Genomic DNA, 22762 nt, shown 5'->3' on the forward strand with positions numbered 1-22762 from the left:
GGAAAATGAGGGGTTTAACAACAGGAGATCACAGTCCTATATGGATCATTCCTTCAATGCCAAGTAACATCAACAGGTGCAAAGCTAAATATGCAGAACCAGAAAAACATTATACACACTGACTACAATCACATAAAAGAAAAGATTACTAAAAGGGAGCCCAAAATAACAATAAGAATAAATAAAAAAACAATAGACAGATAATGAAATAAGCCTCCCTTCTCAGGGCAGGAAGGCAGGTGACTACCAAGAAATGTCAAATGTAGTCAGATGTTGTCAATGTAATAAATGTTTTTGCTTAATTGCTATTTTTTGTCCTTAGGGTTATTCCCCCAGAAATGACTGTGATATAAATAGAACACATCAATAAAACATTTTAATGAAAAGACACCTTTTTTCTTCCCTCCCTAACAAACTAAGAAACACAGTGGTGTATAACAGGGCACTGATTCTTTGATAATTTGCTAGGAGATTTCCCTCTTAGGATTCAGGGTTTTTTCCCTAGAGTGACATCTCTCCTAGTCTACTAAATCCTCTTAGACTCCAGAGGAATCTTATTCTGAATTTATTAGTATGAGAGGAGAAGTTGTTTATTCCCTGGCACAAACAGGAGCACAACTTTTTGATAATAATAGCTACCAATCTTTAGAGTCTCAGATGTGCTTTAATCCTAAATGGGAAAGTGGTTCATTCACATCACCTACTGCAAAAATAAACTGACTGCTAAGGGGGTGGGGGGAAGAAGAGAGAAGAAGCTAATCCAGGAATTATAAACATCTTGTATAAAAACCATAAGACCTCTCCTACTGGATACTAAGGAGGATTTCTCTCCTTACACAAAGCAATAAAGCCCTTATCTTAATAATGGATGATAATCCTTTGAGAATCAAAGTTATACTTGAAGTTGGTTAAGGGATCTGGGATTCAAAAGAGAAATGCAGGGTCACAAGACAAAAGGATAACAATGGTAGCTATTTTTTATAGCTGATATTTCTAAAACACGTTTGTTATAAAGAAAATTACATCCATTATTTCAAACCATGTAAATCAACAGCTCCAATGGGAAACTTTTTCTTAGACACTCAGTTATTAGAATTCTCTCTTAATATTACTTAGTTTTAGTTTGTATATGCATTCCAGTTCTTTATCTGTCACTGTTCCGCCCAATAACAGGTAAGGTCCTGTCAGAGGGTACAACTCTAACCCCTACTGCAGGGGAAGGCTAAGTAACATTGGTGGGGCACTTGAGAGTCCAGTAGAGCCTATTGGATGTTCCACTAAGTCCAGGCACCAAAAGTGATCCTCTCTGAATAAGATGTCACCAGACTGTATATGGGGGAAGTGGGGAGGGGGGGGTGAAAGTGGCCTTGGAGGACAAGAAGCAGGTTGAAACTTCTATCTCAATCCTTAGTGGGACTGATGTGAGATTACAGTGTTTCTAACCTGGGCAAGAGAGGGAAACCCAATTTGGAGAAGAAAAAAAGTGTCAAATTCTCTAAGGGAAGGTAGTTTTGTATCTTTGCCATCCTATCCACAATGCATGGTATGTATAGTTAGTGTCTGATAGATGTTCCCTGACTGGAACTAAGTGGAATTGAGCAAGAGCCATGGAATCCTACCTATATTGATTATGGTAGCAGGTACCTAAGAAAACCCTGCCCCAGGGAGTAGGGGGCACAATTCAACTAATAATGATACTATAGGGGTGGGGAAAGGTGGTCTTAAACCTGTTTGTGTCAAAACCTTCTAGAAGATTTGTGAAGCCAGTGGACCCCTTCTCAGAAAGCTTTTAAATGCATAAGAGAAAATACATAGGAAGATTACAAAGGAAAGAAATGATTAAATATAAATTGTCTATAAAAATAAATATATATAACAAAATAAATATTTAAAAATAAAAAAAATGTAAACAATGAAGTTTATAGCTCCTGATATATATACCACAATAGGCATAAACAAAGAAGACATTTCTGAATGACATGAAAAGAAGAAAAAGTTTAAGCATTCTTCTGCTAAAATTAATAATGGGCTTTTTCATGAACAAAATCAATGTAGTTATGACTTAGAACCATTTCCCAATAAATAAACTGTCAAAGGATAAAATAAACACTTCTCAAAAGAATGGCACACCAGAAACAATCATATGAAAAATTGTTCCAAAACACTAATCAAAGGGGAAAGACATATCAAAACAACTTCTCACTTAGTAAATTGACAAAAATGTAAAAAAAAAAACGGGAATACTTGGTGCTAACAGCTTTCCAAAAATCAGGCACACTAACACATTTTAGTAGAGCTAGGAATTAGTATAGCCATTCTTGAAGATAATTAGGAATTACACAAATAAAATGGCTAAGATATCCTTGATCTTGACCCAGAGATTTCCCAAAGAGGCATAAATCCCAGAGAGGTCAATGACAAAAATATTTATATAAGCACTTTTTTATGGCAGCAAAGAACTAGAAATAAAATAGATATCCATTGATTAATGAAAGACTAAAAAAATTCTAATAAATGTATTTAGTGAAATATTATGATGCTATAAGAAATAATCAATTTGAAGATTATAGAAAAACAGAAAGAAATATGAACTAAGTAGAACCAGAAAAATAATATACAAAATAATAAGAATGTGAATGTAAAGTACAGTCACAATAATAACAAAAAATGAAACAGTGAACATGGCACTCAAATGCAGAAATGCAGAAATAATAACTGCAGCCTTTTCAGATCACAAGGCAATTAAAATATTGATCAGCAAGGGTATATGGAGACCCAAATCAAAAATTAATTGGAAATTAAATAACATGATACTCCAAAATCGGATAGAGAAGAAATCATAGAAACAATTAGCAATTTCGTTGAAGAAAATGACAACGGCGAAACATACTTTCAAACCTTATGGGATGCAGCCAAGGCAGTACTTAGAGGAAAATTCATATCCCTGAGTGCATATATTAACAAATTAGGGAGGACAGAGACCAAGGAATTGGAAATGCAAATCAAAAAACTTGAGAATGAACAAATTAAAAACCCCCAGAAGAAAACCATACTAGAGATCCTAAAAATTAAGGGAGAAATTAATAAAATAGAAAGTGACAGAACTATTAAGCTAATAAACAAGACTAGAAGCTGGTACTTTGAAAAAAAACAGACAAAATAGACAAAGTACTGGTTAATCTAATTAAAAAAAGGAAAGAAGAAAGGCAAATTAACAGCATCAAGGATGAAAAGGGGGATCTCACCTCCAATGAAGAGGAAATTAAGGCAATCATTAAAAACTACTTTGCCCAACTATATGGCAATAAATATACCAACCTAGATGATATGGATGAATATTTACAAAAATATAAATTGCCTAGACTAACAGAAGAAGAAATAGCTTTCTTAAATAATCCCATATCAGAAAAAGAAATCCAACAGGCCATCAAAGAACTTCCTAAGAAAAAATCCCCAAGACAAGAACCACATGATTATCTCAATAGATGCAGAAAAAGCCTTTGATAAAATACAACACCTATTCCTACTAAAAACACTAGAAAGCATAGGAATAGAAGGGTCATTCCTAAAAATAATAAACAGTATATATCTAAAACCATCAGCTAATATCATCTGCAATGGGGATAAACTAAATCCATTCCCATTAAGATCAGGAGTGAAACAAGGATGCCCATTATCACCTCTATTATTTGACATTGTATTAGAAACACTAGCTGTAGCAATTAGAGAAGAAAAAGAAATTGAAGGCATTAAAATAGGCAAGGAGGAGACCAAATTATCGCTCTTTGCAGATGACATGATGGTCTACTTAAAGAATCCTAGAGATTCAACCAAAAAGCTAATCAAAATAATCAACAACTTTAGCAAAGTTGCAGGATACAAAATAAACCCACATAAGTCATCAGCATTTCTATATAATTCCAACACAGCTCAGCAGCAAGAACTAGAAAGAGAAATCCCATTTAAAATTACCCTAGACAAAATAAAATACTTAGGAATCTATCTCCCGAGACAAACACAGGATCTATATGAACACAACTACAAAACACTTTCCACACAACTAAAACTAGACTTGAACAATTGGAAGAACATTAACTGCTCATGGGTAGGACGAGCCAATATAATAAAAATGACCATCCTACCCAAACTCATCTATCTATTTAGTGCCATACCCATGGAACTTCCAAAATTTTTTTTTACTGATTTAGAAAAAACCATAACAAAGTTCATTTGGAAGAACAAAAGATCAAGGATATCCAGGGAAATAATGAAAAAAAAATACAAAGGAAGGGGGTCTTGCAGTCCCAGATCTCAGACTATATTACAAAGCAGCGGTCATCAAAACAATTTGGTACTGGCTAAGAGACAGAAAGGAGGATCAGTGGAATAGACTGAGGGCAAGCAACCTCAGCAAGACAGTATATGACAAACCAAAGATCCCAGCTTTTGGGACAAAAATCCACTATTTCATAAAAACTGCTGGGAAAAATTGGAGGACAGTGTGGGAAAGATTAGGCTTAGATCAACACCTCACACCCTACACCAAGATAAATTCAAAATGGGTGAATGACCTGAACATAAAGAAGGAAACTATAAGAAAATTAGGCGAACACAGAATAGTATACATGTCAGACCTTTGGGAAGGGAAATACTTCAAAACCAAGCAAGAATTAGAAAGAGTTACAAAATGCAAAATAAATAATCTGGATTACATCAAATTGAAAAGTTTTTGTACAAACAAAACCAATGTAACCAAAGTCAGAAGGGTAGCAACAAATTGGGAAACAATCTTCATAAAAACCTCTGACAAAGGTTTAATTACGCAAATTTATAAAGAGCTAAATCAATTGTACAAAAAACCAAGCCATTCTCCAATCGACAAATGGGCAAGGGACATGAACAGGCAGTTTTCAGATAAAGAAATCAAAACTATTAATAAGCACATGAAAAAGTGCTCTACATCTCTTATAATCAGAGAGATGCAAATCAAAACAACTCTGAGGTTTCACCTCACACCTAGCAGATTGGCTAACATGACAGCTATGGAAAGTAATGAATGCTGGAGGGGATGTGGCAAAGTGGAGACATTAATTCATTGCTGGTGGAGTTGTGAATTGATCCAGCCATTCTGGAGGGCAATTTGGAACTATGCCCAAAGGGCGATAAAAGAATGTCTACCCTTTGATCCAGCCATAGCACTGCTGGGCTTGTACCCCAAAGAGATAATGGACAAAAAGACTTGTACAAAAATATTCATAGCTGTGCTCTTTGTGGTGGCCAAAAATTGGAAAACGAGGGGATGCCCTTCAATTGGAGAATGGCTGAACAAATTGTGGTATATGTTGGTGATGGAATACTATTGTGCTAAAAGGAATAATAAAGTGGAGGAGTTCCATGGAGACTGGAACAACCTCCAGGAAATGATGCAGAGCGAAAGGAGCAGAACCAGGAAAACATTATACACAGAGACTGATACATTGTGGTACAATCGAAGGTGATGGACTTCTCCATTAGTATCAATGCAATTTCCCTGAACAATCTGCAGGGATCTAAAAAAAAATACTACCCACAAACAGAGGATAAACTGTGGGAGTAAAAACACCGATGAAAAGCAACTGCTTGACTACAGGGTTGGAGGAGGTAAGACTGAGGAGAGACTCTAAATGAACACTATAATGCAAATTCCAACAACAGGGAAAAGGGTTCGAGTCAAGAACACATGTGATAAACAGTGGAATCATGCGTCAGCTATGGGAGAGGGACAGGCCGGGGGGGGGGGGGGGGGGAGGAGGGGAGGAAAAGAAAATGATCCAGTGAATAATGTATAAAAACGACCAAATAAAATAATGTTTAAAAAAAAAGAAAGAAAATGAAACAGTGTTGGGCATTAATAAGGGCCAAACTTTGCCCTGAAGAAGAGAGAAGAAAACATATTTTCCTCCCTTCCTTAGAGAGGATGGAAGCTATGGATGTAAAACACCGCATATATTGGTAGATTTGATGAATAAATATGATTGATTTTGCTGAATACTTTGTTTCCCCCCTTTTTATTTTCTTTGTTCTCTGGTAAAAAAGAAGATTTTCTAAGGACCAAGAGATGTATTTGAGAGGTGAGAATGATTAAAAAACAGCAACAAAGAAACTTAAATGCAAAAAAAAAATTTAAACTTGTAGTAAGTGATACAGGATAAAGAAGGAAAGAAAAGGCAAATGTAGATCAGAAGTTTACATTCTAAACAGAGACAACCCTATTTGAAGGTCATTTTCATACTGACATTTAAAGGATTATGGAAAGTTCAACCTTCTCCCAAAACACTTCCCCCATAACCTTGCCAAGATGCCAGTCCCCCTTCATACCTGCAATTTCAAACTATGAAAATCACTCCTAAAGGACAATCACAGAGGTGGCCCCAAGATCATGGAAACAGATCCCAGGATCATGGGACATTGAGCTTCAAGAGACATTCAAGATGCTCTCATTTAGAACTCTTATTATACAGATGAAGTCCAAAGAATAAATGAATTGCCCAAAGTCATGTAGGTAGAAAATAGCAAATTTGGGATTTGAACTCAGACTCTCTGATTCCAAATCCAGTGCTCCTCTGCTATAGGAGACAACTCGGAAGACCAGTTCTCAAAAGCCTTAGCCTTCCCCACTGTGAGGGCCACTATCCCATGGCAGGACCATAAATATCATTGGGAGATATGACAGATAAGGAAAGAGAGAAGAAGGAGGGAGAGCCCTTATCCAAAGAGAGTGGTAGGACTATTTCTGGTTCCTAGAGTAGAGGTCCCGGGAGGATCTCTATTTTCTTGTCATTTAAAATGTTGGTGAATGAAAAGACCTCCAAGAATTGATGCAAATCAAAAGGAGCAGAACCAGGAGAATATTGTACACAGCAACTGACATTGTACACAGTAAGTGATACATTATGGCACAGTCGAATGTAACAGACTTCTCTACTAGCAGCAATGCAATGACCCAGAACAATCCAGGGGAACTTATGAGAAAAAACTCTATCCACATCCAGAGAAAGAACTGGGGATATAGAAACACAGAGGAAAACATATGATCGATCATGTGATTCAATGGGGATATGATTGGGGTTTTGGAGATATGATTGAGGATTTGGCATTAAAAGATCATTCTACTGCAAATATGAATAAAATGGAAATAGGCTTTGAACAATGATATACATATAATGCACTGGAATTGCTTGTCAGCTGGGGAGGGGGAAGGAAAAAGGGGAAGGAAAGAACATGAATCATGGAACCATGGAAAATTTCATCATGTACTTTTTACCAATAAGTTCATCAGTTAACTAACATTTATTAAGCATCTACTATGTGCCAAACACTGTGCTAAATCCTGGGGATACAAAGGAAAGCAAAAAACAGTGCCTTCTTTCAAGGAGCTCACCATTTAATGGGGGAGACAACAAGCAAAATCATCACACACAAATAAAACAACATATACAGGATAAATTGGAAGGCAACCCAGAAGGAAGACTGGGGAAGGCTTTCTTGCAGAAGATGGGACTTGGGCTTCAGCTTGAAGGAGGCTAAGGAAGCCAAAAAGTGGGAATGAGGAAGTAATACAGGAGGGATCTTGTTTCAGGCATGTGGGACAGCCAGTGAAAATACTTGTAAATCAACACTTTATAATTTATAGTCTGAGAGAGCTACCTAGGACATTAAGAGATTAAGAGATTTGCCTAGCCAGTATGTATTAGAGGCAAATTATCAATATTATTGTTAAAAAAACACAACCTTATGTATTAAACTTTAAGTTAGAAATGTTTTCTCTTCTACACTGACCTTTCCCTGAATGGTCTTGCCATAAAGATCCTCAGATCTTTTTCTTGAACTGAACTCATTGCTCTTAGGATTCAAGCATTAACTTTCAAATTTCAAAACATCTTTCACATGAAAGGCAAATGAAGCTTGCCTCCCTATGGGCCATACATAGTTTTTCTGTTCATTTAAAAGAGGGAAAGAGCCACAAAATCCAAATAATTAGTTATAAATTATTCTCAAGCATGAATAATCCCGCAAAGTATACTCATTACATTTTTCATCTTTATGTTTCCTATTTAAAGCATCTTGGAGTTAGAGCTCCAAGCTGAGTAGGAGTCACATTTTAAATCTTACCCTTTGCAGGAAAGTGGTCAGGGACTACAAGTCATTTGCATGCTTTTAAAAACATATTTTAGTATGTGTTTCATAAACCTGAATACATCCCCTTCTCTTTAGTGAAGGGCTCTATGTTTGAAATGGGATGATCACTATTCTTTAATATTCTCAAAAGAAAAATCAAGAGAGAAATGGCAGTATTGCTGTAGGTATTCTATGTGACATAGTCCTGAACAGTATAAGAGTCCACTAGTCCACTGCAGAAAAGCTGAAGGAACAGTGGCACAAATGAAATAAAAAAGTATTTATTTAGTGCTTAGGAGTGGCAGAATTGATAACATAAGGGACTTAGAATTAATAAGACATGAGTTCCAATCCTACTGAAGAAATTTACTAGCTGATTGATCCTAGGCAAGTCACTGAACCTCTCTCAATCTCCTTACTTCCTCTGTAAATTTGGAATAATAGCATCTGCCTTCCTGTTGTGACAATCAAATGAGATAACACACTTAAAGTACTGCATTAATGCCAAAGTTGCTATATAAATGCTAATATGTAAATACTAATATAAATGCTATATAACAGCTAGGTGGCTCAGTGAATTGACAGCAAAGCCTAGGAATGTAAGGTCCTGGGTTCAACACTTCCCAGCTGTGTGATCCTGCAGAAGTCACTTAACCCCAATTGCCTAATCCTTACCATTCTTCTGCCTTAGAGCCAATAAGACAGAAAGCAAGGTTTGTAAAAAATGCTAATAGACTATATGCAAAGCACTCTGATAAGTGCTAGGGATACAAATAGAAAAATAAGACAAATCCTATTCTCAAGAAGGGAGTCACAGCCAAATAGGCAGCAACAGGAGGTTTCAGATGTGTAGTGGTCCTTCAATTTCAGAGGCAAAGGAGATAGAGGACTGGTCATGCCTCATTATTCTTCCCCAAAGGAGTGGTTCCCTATTCAATGCCTACAGGAGCTGGGCTATAAAAAGGGTCTGTGGTCCCTTGTCTGGAGAGCAAGGTGAGGGCTTTAGGGGAGGTGACTTTTATTTCTCAGTCTCTTGGGAACCCAGTCCCAATTTATCTAGGCTTTCTCTCCCTGGAGAGTCTCTGGGCTATCTCCACTGGATCTGAGGGAGGTAGTATTACTGATTTGACCCACCTGTCACGTCAAGATGCCAAACTTTATTGGGAGTTACATTAGCAGTTGGGGGCTTGGAACAAGGAAGACCTGAAATTGTGGTGGGAAGACTCACTACTGGAAATAAATGGATGGAAGTTCCCTAGACCATAACCCTCCTGAATTCTCAAAATCCATTCCAAAGACCATAGTTAGAACCCACATAGGGTTGGCATTTAGACAATGCTGTTATCTGCTTTGGCTACATAGCCACTCTGGTTCTGGTCAGTCCATAAATACTCTATGTCCATTATGGACTAGACATTCTGCTAGGTAATACAGGATATAATTAGACACAGTGCATGCTCTGAAGGAATTCACAGCTTGAAGGGATATGTATACACATTATACAATATGAAAAATACCAACAAACAATGTGATAAATTATTTGTCAGTCAATAAGCATTTAGGTGTCAAGTGCTTGCATACAAAGAAAAATCAAGGAGCTCACATTGTAATAGAGCTTTTCTCTAGATTTCTTGATTTTATACTGTTCACACTGCTTTTATTTATCTGATGTACCAATGCAATCTGAGGACAACTGGGCTTTTCCATCACCCACTCACTGAACCGTCTTTCAGGTGCTATGCCTCTCTATTAGAGAGCTGGATCTGATAACAGGGATTGTCTCATTTTTTCTATTTTTGTTCCCAGCGCTTAGCACAGTGATTGGCACAAAATAAGTACCATTAAAGCATAGACTTTAGCACATTTGGGGTTGAGTTGTTTGAATTCAAATGTAGAAGATTCAGTTGTTATAGTATAAAGTTTGCAGTATTAATTTTAACAGCTCTTCTCCATTTTCATCTGTTAACTGTCCTCCTAATCCTGGTTTTAAATGTTTTATTAATGGCTTTCTCAGTTCTTTCTCTAAATTCTCTTTAAATTTGCTTTTCCCCTTTATTGCTTCCCACTATTTCATAAGGTGAGACTCCCCATTATCTTTCATCATACTCCTCAGTTGGATTTTACGTGGGTGTTCATATTTTAAATTGGTATTATCTTTGATCAGAGGGGCCCTTCACCTCCTCCCATAATCTGATGTGCCCAGAACCTATATCAATTGCTTGACTACTCACACTGCTTAAATATTCTAGGAATCACCAACTCTTTTTTTCTAGGAAGACAGGAGACCAACAAGTCTTTCCATATGTCCTTCAATTTTATGTCCTTAGAGACTTCAGCCTTTTTTTCTGATGTACTGATGCAATCTAAGGACTACTGGACTAGAGCTGGACTGGGTTTTAGGAGTTGTCTCCCTCAATTAGAATGCAGATCATTAAAAACAAGTATTGTCTCAGTTTTTCCATTTCTCTTCCTAGCACTAGACATAGTGATTGGCACAAAATAAGTACTCAATAAGTGTTTTTTTATCATTCATTTATTCATTCATTTACACTCTCTCTCTATTTATTGGCTTTGGGTGGTTTCTAGGTTCTTTTCATTTGTGTCTTCATTGTAATGATTTATTTACATCAGCTAAACATCTTTAGAAAATGTTATTTGTTGTTGAAGTCTGTTCTTTTGTCCATTTATTAATCTTGAGAGACAAACTGCTTGTTTAAATAGGTCAGATTAGATTTGCCTTGATGGATGGATGATCACTTGTCAAAAAATGTTATAATGGAGAGTCCTTTGGACCATTGAGACCCTTTTCAACTCTCAGATTCTGTGTTTTTATGGTTTACATTATTCTCTTTCATTCTCTCCTTCCTAATTTAGTATTGCCATTGATCTTTACTCTAATAGTTATTATTATTTATACAAACAGCTGATGCAAAAATGACTACCAGATCAATAATTAATCATTTCCTGCCTATTAAAAGACAGTCAATTTGACTTATGTTATTTGATGCTTGCTATGTTCAGAGACTCCTAATTCTCTGGGAAGAAAATATTCTTTATATCTCCATGAAAAATGTGTAGTCTACAAACTTATGCTTACTATCATTTATAACTCTTGAATCATATTTTCCAAAAATTCTTTCCTGTCCTCTTTTACATTCATCAACCCCTAAAATGAAGTTAATTAATGCATATGTTGATTTAATCTGGAAGGTCCTATTGAGTTCTTCGTAAAATTTTTCTAACTTCTTAAACTTTGTAACAGATATCAGTACATAGATCACAATTATCTTCCTGGTTGTCCTAAAAGTTATTAGTACCAGTACTGCAATGGGATATAACTATGAGTCTTATGAAATGGTATTTATTTTTGTTTTTGAGTGAACAATAAAACTAATTCTGCCTGTCGCAAAAGATCCTGTGAATTATCCCATGTAGTTGCAACTTTTTTGTCATTAGGTTTCATTAATGTCAATGTCAAGATGGAAATGATTCATTAACTCTAGTAGTACTTATGTCCACTGGAGCTACAGCTCACATTTAGAATAGCAACAGTTAAATTCATATTTATCAACAGTCCAAAGATTGACTTCTCTCATTCATCTCCTTTTCCCCCTTTTTGGCCATCATCATTATATTGAAGAAGTAAGCTACACAAGCTGGAACACCATTTTGCATTCTTCTTTGTTTCATATGTTGCCACAACCAAGAGATTCATCAAGTAGCCAGACTATAGGTGATATACCTCTCTAGACTTATCAAAGGTTGATATTTAGAAAGATAGCATTTATATATGTGGCCAAGAACATAGCTCAACACTTCTAGGATGGAACCAGATGGATTTCATCTCCACTGACATAGCCTTTACGAGTCACCTCTATACTATGATGAGACACTGGGTTAGGGCTTTATGAAGAATTCTGGTCATATTTCCAGTACTAAAAATAGCACCTGGCACATTGTAGGCTTACAATAAATATTTGACTTAATTATTTATTCATTACAAAATTATTGCATATATTATGTATCACTTGAGCCTTGGGTCACTCGTTTACAAAGAGCTGATATAGATGATTTCCTTATGACATTAAAATTTCTATGACTTTGTTAGCATACAAATTGAGAAATAATTGCATATTTGTTTCTTAAAAATGCTACACTAAACAGCTAAATAATATTTAAATAATTTTAATAAACATATTATGCTTATTTAAATAGTACTGAAGTGCATTCATCAGAAAATAGAGAACAATTATCATCAAAGTCAGCTGTGTATTTTTATATCATCATATAACATTTGACAGGCACCCTGCATTGCATCTTCATTTACTTACGTTCCATAAAATAGGGCCCAGGTTCAATTCTCCATACAATTTGACCTTTTTGTGTCCCAGTCACACCTCGGTTCTTCGAATCCCAAAAATTGGCTGGAGAATTCTCATCTAGAAAAATCAAAGACAAAAATATGGAATTCCAATTGGCTCTCTTTTTTATAGCTTAAAGTCTGATACAATTTCTTGGGGGTGGTGGTAAAGGAGGCACAAAGAAAGGAAAAATAACTGAGAATAGAATTATTGATTATAAAACGCGCTAACTGGGTCCACTAGAAATTATGCTATATAATAGCAAATAGACCCTCACAGTAGCAAGACAATCTTACACTTTCCTAAGCAGTTCACCACACTGGCTTTTCCATACCTTTTCTTCCTTTCTTGAATCTCTGATCACTCACCATCTCCCTAACCTCTCATGAGAGAACCTTGCTTCATATTATGCTGAAAAAACTGAGGCCATTCCTCAAGAACTCCCTTTTCTTCCCTCTTCTTCATCTCATAAAACTTAAATGTCATCCTCCTCTTCCTTCTCTTCCACCCTTGTTTCACATAAAAAGGTGGCCTTTCTTCCTATTTAGGCAAACCCTTGTACATGCATGAGCAATCCTTCCATTAAAGTCTTCTCCACCAGATTGTCCTCTGAAGTGTCCCCAAATCTTAGTGCAGCTTTAAATTATTAAAGCTCTCTCTTACTATTCTTCAATCTCTCCTTCCCTAGTAGTTGTTTCCCTGTTGTCCTGAAAAGAAGCCCATGTCTCCTTCATCCTGAAAAAAAAAAAAACCCTTCAGTTGATCCATCCATTTCCTATATCTTTCCTCCTTTTCATATCTTACATCCTTGAAAAAAGCTATCTACAATTAGTCTTTATTTCCTTTCCTCTTCTCCTGAACTGTACAGTCTGGTGGCAGATGTCATTATTCAAATGAAAGAGCTCTCTCCAAAAATACAAATGAAGTCAATGGCCAAGTCTTTTCTCAATCCTCATCCTTCTCAATCTCTCTGCAGCTTTTGTTACCATCAGCCACCTTCTTCTCCCTTGATAGTCTCTTCTCTCTAAGTTTTTGAAAGTCTACTCTCTTTTAGTCTTCCTCTATCTAACTGCTCGTTCTTTTCCTTTTAAAAAAAACCCTTTCTTAGAATCAATACTGAATATTAGTCCCAAGGCAGAAGAGTGGTGAGGGCTGGGAATTAAATGACTTGCCCAGGATCTGAAGTCCAATTTGAACCCAGCACCTGACTGTTCTCTCTCAGTCTTTTTTATTGGTTCTTCATTCAGGTTGTGCTTGTTGATCATAGGTATCCCCCCAAGGTGCTATTTTAAGTTCTCTTCTTTTCTCTCTATACCATTTCACTTGGTGATACCATTATCTATTATACATTAAATTACCTTCTCTACGCAGATGATTCTCATATTTAATCTCTTTCCTCACCTCAAGTCTGACATCTTGAACTACCTATTGAATATGTCACAGAATTCTTCTTAAATTCTATATGTCAAAAACTGAACTAATTACCTTTCCCTACAAACCCACCCTTCCTAATTTTCCTCGTACTATTGAGGGTATCACCATTCTCCGAGTCCCACAGGCTAACAACCTTGACTCCTCTCTCTCTCCCACCCTGACCCTATCCACTTTGTTGTCAAATTCAGTTGATTTTATCTTCATAACATCTCTCACATATGTCCCCATCTCTGACATTGTCATCACCTTGGTGCAGACTCTCATCATTTCTTGCTTGAGCTATTGCATAGTCTGCTGGTTGTTCTCCATACCTGAGGTCACTCCCCCAATCCTGTTCAGTGTCCACTTGGGTATCAGAGTGAACTACCAAGATCTAGGTATGACCATATCACAAATTACAATGGCCCCTTATTGCCTATGGGATCACATGTTAAGTTCTCCATTTGGCTTTAAAAGCCCTTTATCATTTGGTCCCTCTCTATCTTTCCAGTCTTATACCTTACTCTCCTCCACATACTCTATGGTTCTGTGATACTAACTTCTTTTTCTCAAAAGACACTCCATCTCCCAAAAAATTTCTTTACTGATTTAGAAAAAACCATAACAAAGTTCATTTGGAATAACAAAGGATCAAGGATATCCAGGGAAATAATGGGAAAAAAAACACAAATGATGGGGGCCTTGCAGCCCCAGACTTCAAACTATATTACAAAGCAGCAGTCATCAAAACAATTTGGTACTGGCTAAGAGACAGAAAGGAGGATCAGTGGAATAGACTGAGGGCAAGAGACCTCAGCAAGACAGTATATGATAAACTCAAAGATCGCAGCTTTTGGGACTAAAATCCACTATTCAATAAAAACTGCTGGGAAAATTGGAAGACAGTGTGGGAGAGATCAACACCTCACACCCTACACCAAGATAAATTCAAAATGGGTGAATGACTTAAACATAAAGAAGGAAACCATAAGTAAATTGGGTAAAGACAGAATAGTACACATGTCAGACCTTTGGGAGGGGAAAGACTTTAAAACCAAGCAAGACATAGAAAGAATCACAAAATATAAAATAAATAATTTCGACTACATCAAATTAAAAAGCTTTTGTACAAACAAAACCAATGTAACTAAAATCAGAAGGGAAACAACAAATTGGGAAAAAATCTTCATAGAAACCTCTGACAAAGGTTTAATTACTCAAATTTATAAAGAGCTAAACCAATTGTACAAAAAACCAAGCCATTCTCCAATTGATAAATGGGCAAGGGACATGGATAGGCAGTTTTCAGATAAAGAAATCAAAACTATTAATAAGCACATGAAGAAGTGTTCTAAATCTCTTATAATCAGAGAGATGCAAATCAAAACAACTCTGAGGTATCACCTCACACCTAGCAGATTGGCTAACATGATAGCAAAGGAAAGTAATGAATGCTGGAGGGGATGTGGCAAAGTACGGACATTAATTCATTGCTGGTGGAGTTGTGAACTGATCCAACCATTCTGGAGGGCAATTTGGAACTATGCCCAAAGGGCGACAAAAGAATGTCTACCCTTTGATCCAGCCATAGCACTGCTGGGTTTGTACCCCAAAGAGATAATGGGGAAAAAGACTTGTACAAGAATATTCATAGCTGCGCTCTTTGTGGTGGCCAAAAATTGGAAAATGAGGGGATGCCCTTCAATTGGGGAATGGCTGAACAAATTGTGGTATATGTTGGTGATGGAATACTATTGTGCTAAAAGGAATAATAAAGTGGAGGAATTCCATGGAGACTGGAACGACCTCCAGGAAGTGATGCAGAGCGAGAGGAGCAGAACCAGGAGAACACTGTACACAGAGACAAACACACTGTGGTATAATCGAACATAATGGACTTCTCCATTAGTGGCAGTGTAATGTCCCTGAACAATCTGCAGGGATCTAGGAGAAAAACACTATCTATAAGCAGAGGACAAACTGTGGGAGTAGAAACACTGAGGAAAAGCAACTGCCTGACTACAGCGGTTGAGGGGACATGACTGAGGTGAGACTCTAAACGAACACTCTAATGCAAATACTAACAACATGGCAATGGGTTCGAATCAAGAACACATGTGATACCCAGTGAAATCACGCGTCAGCTATGGGGGGTGGGGGGGGAGGAAAAGAAAATGATCTTTGTCTTTAATGAATAATGCTTGGAAATGATCAAATAAAATATTATTAAAAAAAAAAAAAGACACTCCATCTCCTGACTCAACGCATTCTCATTGGCTGTCCACAATGCCTGAAATTCTTTCACTCTTCATTGGCTTCCCTGGCTCCCTTCAGTTCTCAGCTAAAATTATATCTTCTGTAAGAAGGCTTTTCCAGTCACCTCAATGCTTCTTTTCCCATAGCATTCTCTCTGTCTCTGTGTCTCTCTTTCTTTCTTTTTTTTTTTGTTTTTTTTTTTAAATATATTTTATTTGATCATTTCCAAGCATTATTCGTTAAAGACATAGATCATTTTCTTTTCCTCCCCCCCCCACCCCCCATAGCCGACGCATAAGTCCACTGGGCATTAGATGTTTTCTTGATTTGAACCCATTGCTTTGTTGATAGTATTTGCATTAGAGTGTTCATTTAGAGTCTATCCTCTGTCATGTCCCCTCAACCTCTGTATTCAGGCAGTTGCTTTTTCTCGGCGTTTCCACTCCCATAGTTTATCCTTTGCTTATGAATGGTGTTTTTTTCTCCTGGGTCCCTGCAAGTTGTTCAGGGACATTACACCACCACCAATGGAGAAGTCCATTACGTTCGATGATACCTCTGTGTCTCTCTTTCTGTCTCTGTCTTTTTCTGTATCTCCATCTCTCTCTGTATCCATCTCTCTCTCTTCCTCTTTCTTTCTCTCCCAGATTGAATATTGTTTGGATTAAAAAACAAACAAAACTCTCCCTCAGAACCAAGGGAACAAAGCAGACTCACAGCTGCATTTTTGGTAAAATTTGGGGGCTGGAACTATCTCTTTATTCTGAAGGACCCATTTAGAGAACCAGGTGCAGGAGTTTTGTTTGTTCTCTAGAACATGGTAGCTTGAAGCTACTTTGGGGAAGGCTTTTTTAGATGTTTAACAGAAACAAGATGCAATTACAACTTTATGATAAAGTATACAAGAAAATTAAAGAACAGTGACTCTACAACTGATAAAAGAGTTGAGAAGAGAGCTGAGGTAGGTGGAGTTGAGTAAGAATTTACAAAAATTTAGAGTAGGCATTTATTTGTTTTTATAGTTTTACTAGGAATATAATGCAAGCTGTGGAGAACAACGAGAAGAGAGTCAGCCTCATAGTCAGGAAGACTTAGGTATAATTTCTGTCTGTGATATGATATATGATAGCTATTTCATTCTAGGAAAGTCACTTACATAGGCAGATAGGCAGCAAAGTGGATAGAGTGCCAGGCTTGGAGTCAAGAAGACCCAAGTTCAAATTTGACCCTAGACATTTACTAGCTGTGTGATTATGAGCAAGTCACTTAACCATGTTTGTCTCAATTTCCTCCTCTGTCAAGTGAACTAGAGAAGAAACGGAAAACCACCCCAATATCTTTGCCAGGAAAACCACAAACAGGGTCATAAATAATCAGACATGCCTGAAACAACTGAACAACAACTAAGTCACTTATTCCCCCAGGTATCAAAGAAGGTCTTTAAAACAGTTATTGAACAATTGCTGATCTGCAATGATAGAAGGAGAGAGAGAGAGAGAGAGAGAGAGAGAGAGAGAGAGAGAGAGAGAGAGAGAGAGAGAAAGAGAGAGAGAGAGAGAAAGAGAGAAAGAGAGAAAGAGAGAAAGAGAGAAAGAGAGAAAGAGAGAAAGAAAGAAAGAGAGAAAGAAAGAGAGAGAGAAAGAGAGAAAGAGAGAAAGAGAGAAAGAAAGAAAGAAAGAAAGAAAGAAAGAAAGAAAGAAAGAAAGAAAGAAAGAAAGAAAGAAAGAAAGAAAGAAAGAAAGAAAGAAAGAAAGAAAGAAAGAAAGAAAGAAAGAAAGAAAGAAAGAAAGAAAGAAAGAAAGAAAGAAAGAAAGAAAGAAAGAAAGAAAGAAAGAAGAAAAAAGAAAGATAAGTAGAGATATTATCCTCCAACCTTGTCAGGAAAAGTGAATGACAACATAAGCTTAGGTTTTCTCATCTGAAAAATGAGTATACATACTTTTTTTCTTTCTAAAAAGTCCTGATTTTCTTTCTATTGACCGCACAATGTTTCTTCAGGTATCAAGTAGAGACTTCTAAGGAAGTCTGTAATTTGACACAAGAATGCCAGAGACAAAACCAAGTATTAAGGCAACAATTGTGGAGATAAAAGAAAGCACCCTTCTCCCCAGACCCCATGTATTTAGCTCTTGCTCCATTTTCATTGAAGTTTATCCCATTATCTTTACTAATGAGTTGACAAATAAGTATGTACTTTTTTTTTTTAATTTAAACCTTTACCTTCTGTCTTAGAATCAATACTGGGTATTGACTGTAAAGCAGAAGGGTGATAAGGGCTAGGCAATGGGGGTTAAGTGACTTGCCCAGGGTCACACAGCTAAGAAGTACCTGAGGCCAGATTTGAACCTAGGACCTCCTGTCTCTGGGCCTGACTCTCAATACACTGAGCCACCCAGCTGCCCCCCCCCCCAATAAGTATGTTCTAATAAAAATTTGTGGGCTTTTTCTCTGAAAGAGACTGTTCATGACAGATCTAAGGAAGATTTACATCACTCAAATAATAAGGTATTCTTGGCATTTGCATGTCATGAATTGCATAAGGTTTCTAAGAAAATAACAAATACTAGTGGATATTAGTGTCACTCTTTAAAATCCCAACTGGCTGATATGTTGATAAGAAGGGAGCACAGTGGATAGAGCCCTTGCTCTGGAATCAGAGACCTCTGTTCAGTCAGTTTTCCGTTGTGTCTAACTCTTTGAGATCCCTTTTGGGGTTCTAATGGCAAAAATATAGGTGTTGTTTGCCATTTCCTTCTCCAGCTCATTTTACAGATGAAGAAACTGAGGCCAAAAGGGCCACAAAACTAGTACATGTCTGAGGCCAGATCTGAATTTGAAAAGAGTCTTCCTAATTCCAGACCAGGTATTCTATCCACTATACCACCTAGCTGGGGTGAAATGCTGCCTCTGGTAGTTACTAGCTATGTAACCTTGATCCTGTTTCTTAAACTGTAAAATGAGGGTGTTGAATAACATGATCACTGAGATCATTATGCTATCTTCACAGAGGACTCACAGAGTCAGATGGAGCCAATCAAAGAGAGGGATCAATGAGATGCCATAGAGGGAAACCATAGGAAATCATAGAAACAGGTAAGGATATGGCTATGCCCCAGGAAATATGGCTTTGAGCAAAAGCTTTTTGGTTCCTCAAGCTTTCTACCTTTATATTTTCCTAGTCTCTTCCATCAATTCTTCATTTATATTTTTAGAATAAAGAAAGGGCTCCTACAGCAATTCTGGGAGTGCATGGATAAAAAAGTTTTGTAAAATGTGATTGCTATCTAGTCAGTCATCCAAATTGTGGTGGTCATTCAAAGGGTATGACTGTTTAAATCATAGAGAATTACCTAATGTGATAGAAGCTATAGTAGATACAAACTAAAACACAGGGTCACTACATTACAGGTCATCATTATTTTAAAAAGGCAAGAGAAATGTGGAAATAAATATAGCAAATGGGGGTGTTCCCCTCCCCAAACTCTCTCCTTTTGCTATTTTTCTTACATTTTATATTTTGGCTGCTGGGTAGGAGGTAGTGAGGTGGAAAAGAGAAGAGAAAGTTTTATAAAAATTTGACAGTTGGCTTGAAATTGGCAACTAAAATTCTTTGGGATTTTAGATGTTTCTTTTTCTTTTAGCTTCTAAGAAAGGAATCTTATGGTCTGATTTGTGAAGATCTAGGATCCTTGGTTTTCCCACCGGTAAACTGAATGGTCTAAGTTACACAGGAGCAAAGGATGTAGATTAGGTAGTTAGAGGTTTTAGCCATAGGAGACATCAAATCCAACCCCTTCACATCCCCAGGGTCTCCCTTCCCTCAGTTTATGGCTTCAATGAATAGAAAACAGAGATTCAAGGAAGTTCTGTAATGTGTAAGCATCAGAGACAATATTTGAACCTACATCTTCTCCACAGGATCCCAGGTTCACTTCAACTCAATCTTTTATCATTTATGTTTCTCTCTGCATTTCCACAGGATCAAGAAAGATCACAGACTATAAAGCTTTGAAAGAATTTCACAGATCATCTGATCTAACCACATTTTAGCAGTGAAGAAATTCAGAGAGGCAAGTAATTTGTCTACATAGAGTTGAGAATAAAACTCATACTTTCTATCTTCAAATCAAGTGAAACTAGAATGTGGAAGACAGCTATAGAAAGGGGAAAAGGCAGAAGAGGGGAAAAAGCAAAGAAAGAGAAGGCTGTAGAAACTTGAGCATTAATCCCCTACCATCCATGCCATACTATTTTTCTCTTACAAACAAAAAACATGAAGCCTTAGCATAGTGAATAGAGAACTGGCCTTACAACCAAGAAGACATAGGTTCAAAACCTGATTCTGTCCCTTATTAGCCAAGTGGATTTGGGCAAGTTATTTAACTTCAGCTTTCTGAGATTATATTATAAAAGTGTTGACTTTTCCTGTTAGGAGTCTCCTTTTCTGAAAATTCCCTATATCAGCAAGATCACAAGTCTAGTCCCTATTCCAAACCTAAATAAATTTTTTCCCAGTCCTAGATTTACTTCTATTAAAATCCTATTCCATTGCCTCATTATGGTGAGAACTTGGCCATGGCTTTGAGAAGAAAGGGCTAGAAAAACCCATGCTTTAGTATGGCCTACCACATTGGAAAGACTTTGTTAATAAGTTCATCAATGGAATGTATACATATATAAATACACACATACACATGTGAAGATATATTAACACATGTGTGCACCCAGAGACATATACACATGTGAGTCTATGTAAATACATATACATGTGCATTTGTGTACAGATATACACATTGCATAGATCTACAGATATGTCTCATATGTCTATATCAAGATTTAAAAGTGGGGGGAGAGAGGTAGAAGGAGTTGGTGGGAGGAGAGAAAGAGAGGGAGGGGAAAAGATACAGGGAAAGAGAGACAGGGAGAGAGAGATGGATGGGGAGAGGGAAGGAGAGAGACAGAGAGAGAGAAAGAGGGGGGAGACAGACAGAGAGAGAGACAGAAAGAGAGGCAGAGAGAGAGAGACAGAGAAAGACAGAGAGACAGAGGGTGGGAGAGACAGAGACAGAGAGCAAGAAGGAGAGAGAGAGATTTAGCCTGGCTACATGTGACAAAATGTTTGGAAATGCCAAGTCATGCCTATAAACTAGTTAGCAAGGTTTAAAATATGAGTTTCCCCAGTAAGATATTAGTTACTTTGGGGCTAAGACTTTGATGTTCATATGAAATGCATATGATACCAGACTTGGTTAACGTGTTACTTAATTTGTTGTACTCTTCCCTTCCTACCTCCCTCTCCACTTTTTTTTTTTATCCCTTGCTATAAAGGGATGACTCTTTGAGATAAGTAGGCTATAATTGGGAAATAAAAGTTAGCAGCAACAAAACATACTAAGAAAAACTCAAGAAAACTTCACTGAATTTACTGAATAGAACAGGCAACTCAAGAAGCATTTATTAAATAACTGCTATATTCCAGACACTGTGCTAAACTCTGGGGATACAAAAAAAAGATAAAAACCAGTCTCCGACCTGAAAGAACCCAAACCAAAGGTTACAATCCATATTAGAGGAAGAGAAAACATTGATAAAATTATAGCTCCTTAAAATGCTGGAATAACTAAATATTTTACAGACTATATCTTTTAGAAAATATAGGTGGGCTATGAGAGAGAAAATAAATGTAATGAAGAACTGGAAAGGGATAAGGAAGAATTGCATCCTCAAAATAAATCTGACCAATTTTAATATTCTATCTTTCTCTGGATATATTATACCTAAATTTTCATTCTGAGTGTTTTCTCTCTTTTGTTGAGTCCTATATTAGTAATCCAGAGGAAAAAGGAAATTGTACAATTAAATTGTGAATTCAAATCTTTCTTCCTTATGAGCAAGCTGTTTATTTTTAATGGTTCCAATCTATTTGATAATTAAATAAAACTTAGTCTCACTTTGGGTGTGTAGAAATAGTTTTGGGTCACATTCCATAGCATGCACAGCTAATTTTCAATAATATAATGATGGGAGAGGAGCAAGAATATTATTTTTCAGATAACCTTCTCAGTTCCTTAAGAACAGCAAGGAAATGGGTCCCTTTCTATTACAAACCACATGACCCAAAAGCCACCTGGCTCAATAAGTTAAGAACAATTCTAGAAGCAGGATTGCGAGTTGCACCTGTGTATTTGCTGTGACCCGTGGCATCAGATGCGTTTCTTCTCTCCCTTCTTTTGCTCCCTATCTCCCCCTACCTCATTGTATCCCAAAAAAGAGCTAGACTGCCACAGTACTACTGTAACCCTCAGCATCTTGGTATATATATTCCCCGTGTGTGCTCAGCATCTCCCTTTCCTCATCTGGTTTCAATACATGAGTAAAAGGGGTAGTACACAATATAATGTTTGGGGAAAGATACACAGTAGGAGATTCTAATGTTAACTGTCATAAAATGCATGCCCAGTGTTAGCTGAAAAATCATTTTTAACCTGAGGTGATATTTCTTCAGCACTTAAAAATTCTACAGGCTTATTATGATGAAGAATTACAACTTCTGGATTCTTTTGGTTAAAAAAAGA

At 36.9% G+C, this 22762-nt stretch overlaps 1 protein-coding gene across 3 annotated transcripts in view; it reads right to left on the bottom strand.

Moving 5' to 3' along the window:
• Positions 1–22762, bottom strand: part of HECW2 (HECT, C2 and WW domain containing E3 ubiquitin protein ligase 2) — a 466207-nt gene that overhangs the window by 201321 nt on the left and 242124 nt on the right. For all 3 annotated transcript variants that reach the window (XM_016433751.2, XM_001369816.4, XM_007494546.3), the window contains one exon: positions 12489–12596. In XM_016433751.2, coding sequence (XP_016289237.1) covers positions 12489–12596 — 108 coding nt within the window. The remainder of the gene's footprint in view (positions 1–12488; positions 12597–22762) is intronic.

This window comes from Monodelphis domestica, chromosome 4 (assembly GCF_027887165.1).
Source record: "Monodelphis domestica isolate mMonDom1 chromosome 4, mMonDom1.pri, whole genome shotgun sequence".
NCBI lineage: Eukaryota > Metazoa > Chordata > Mammalia > Didelphimorphia > Didelphidae > Monodelphis > Monodelphis domestica.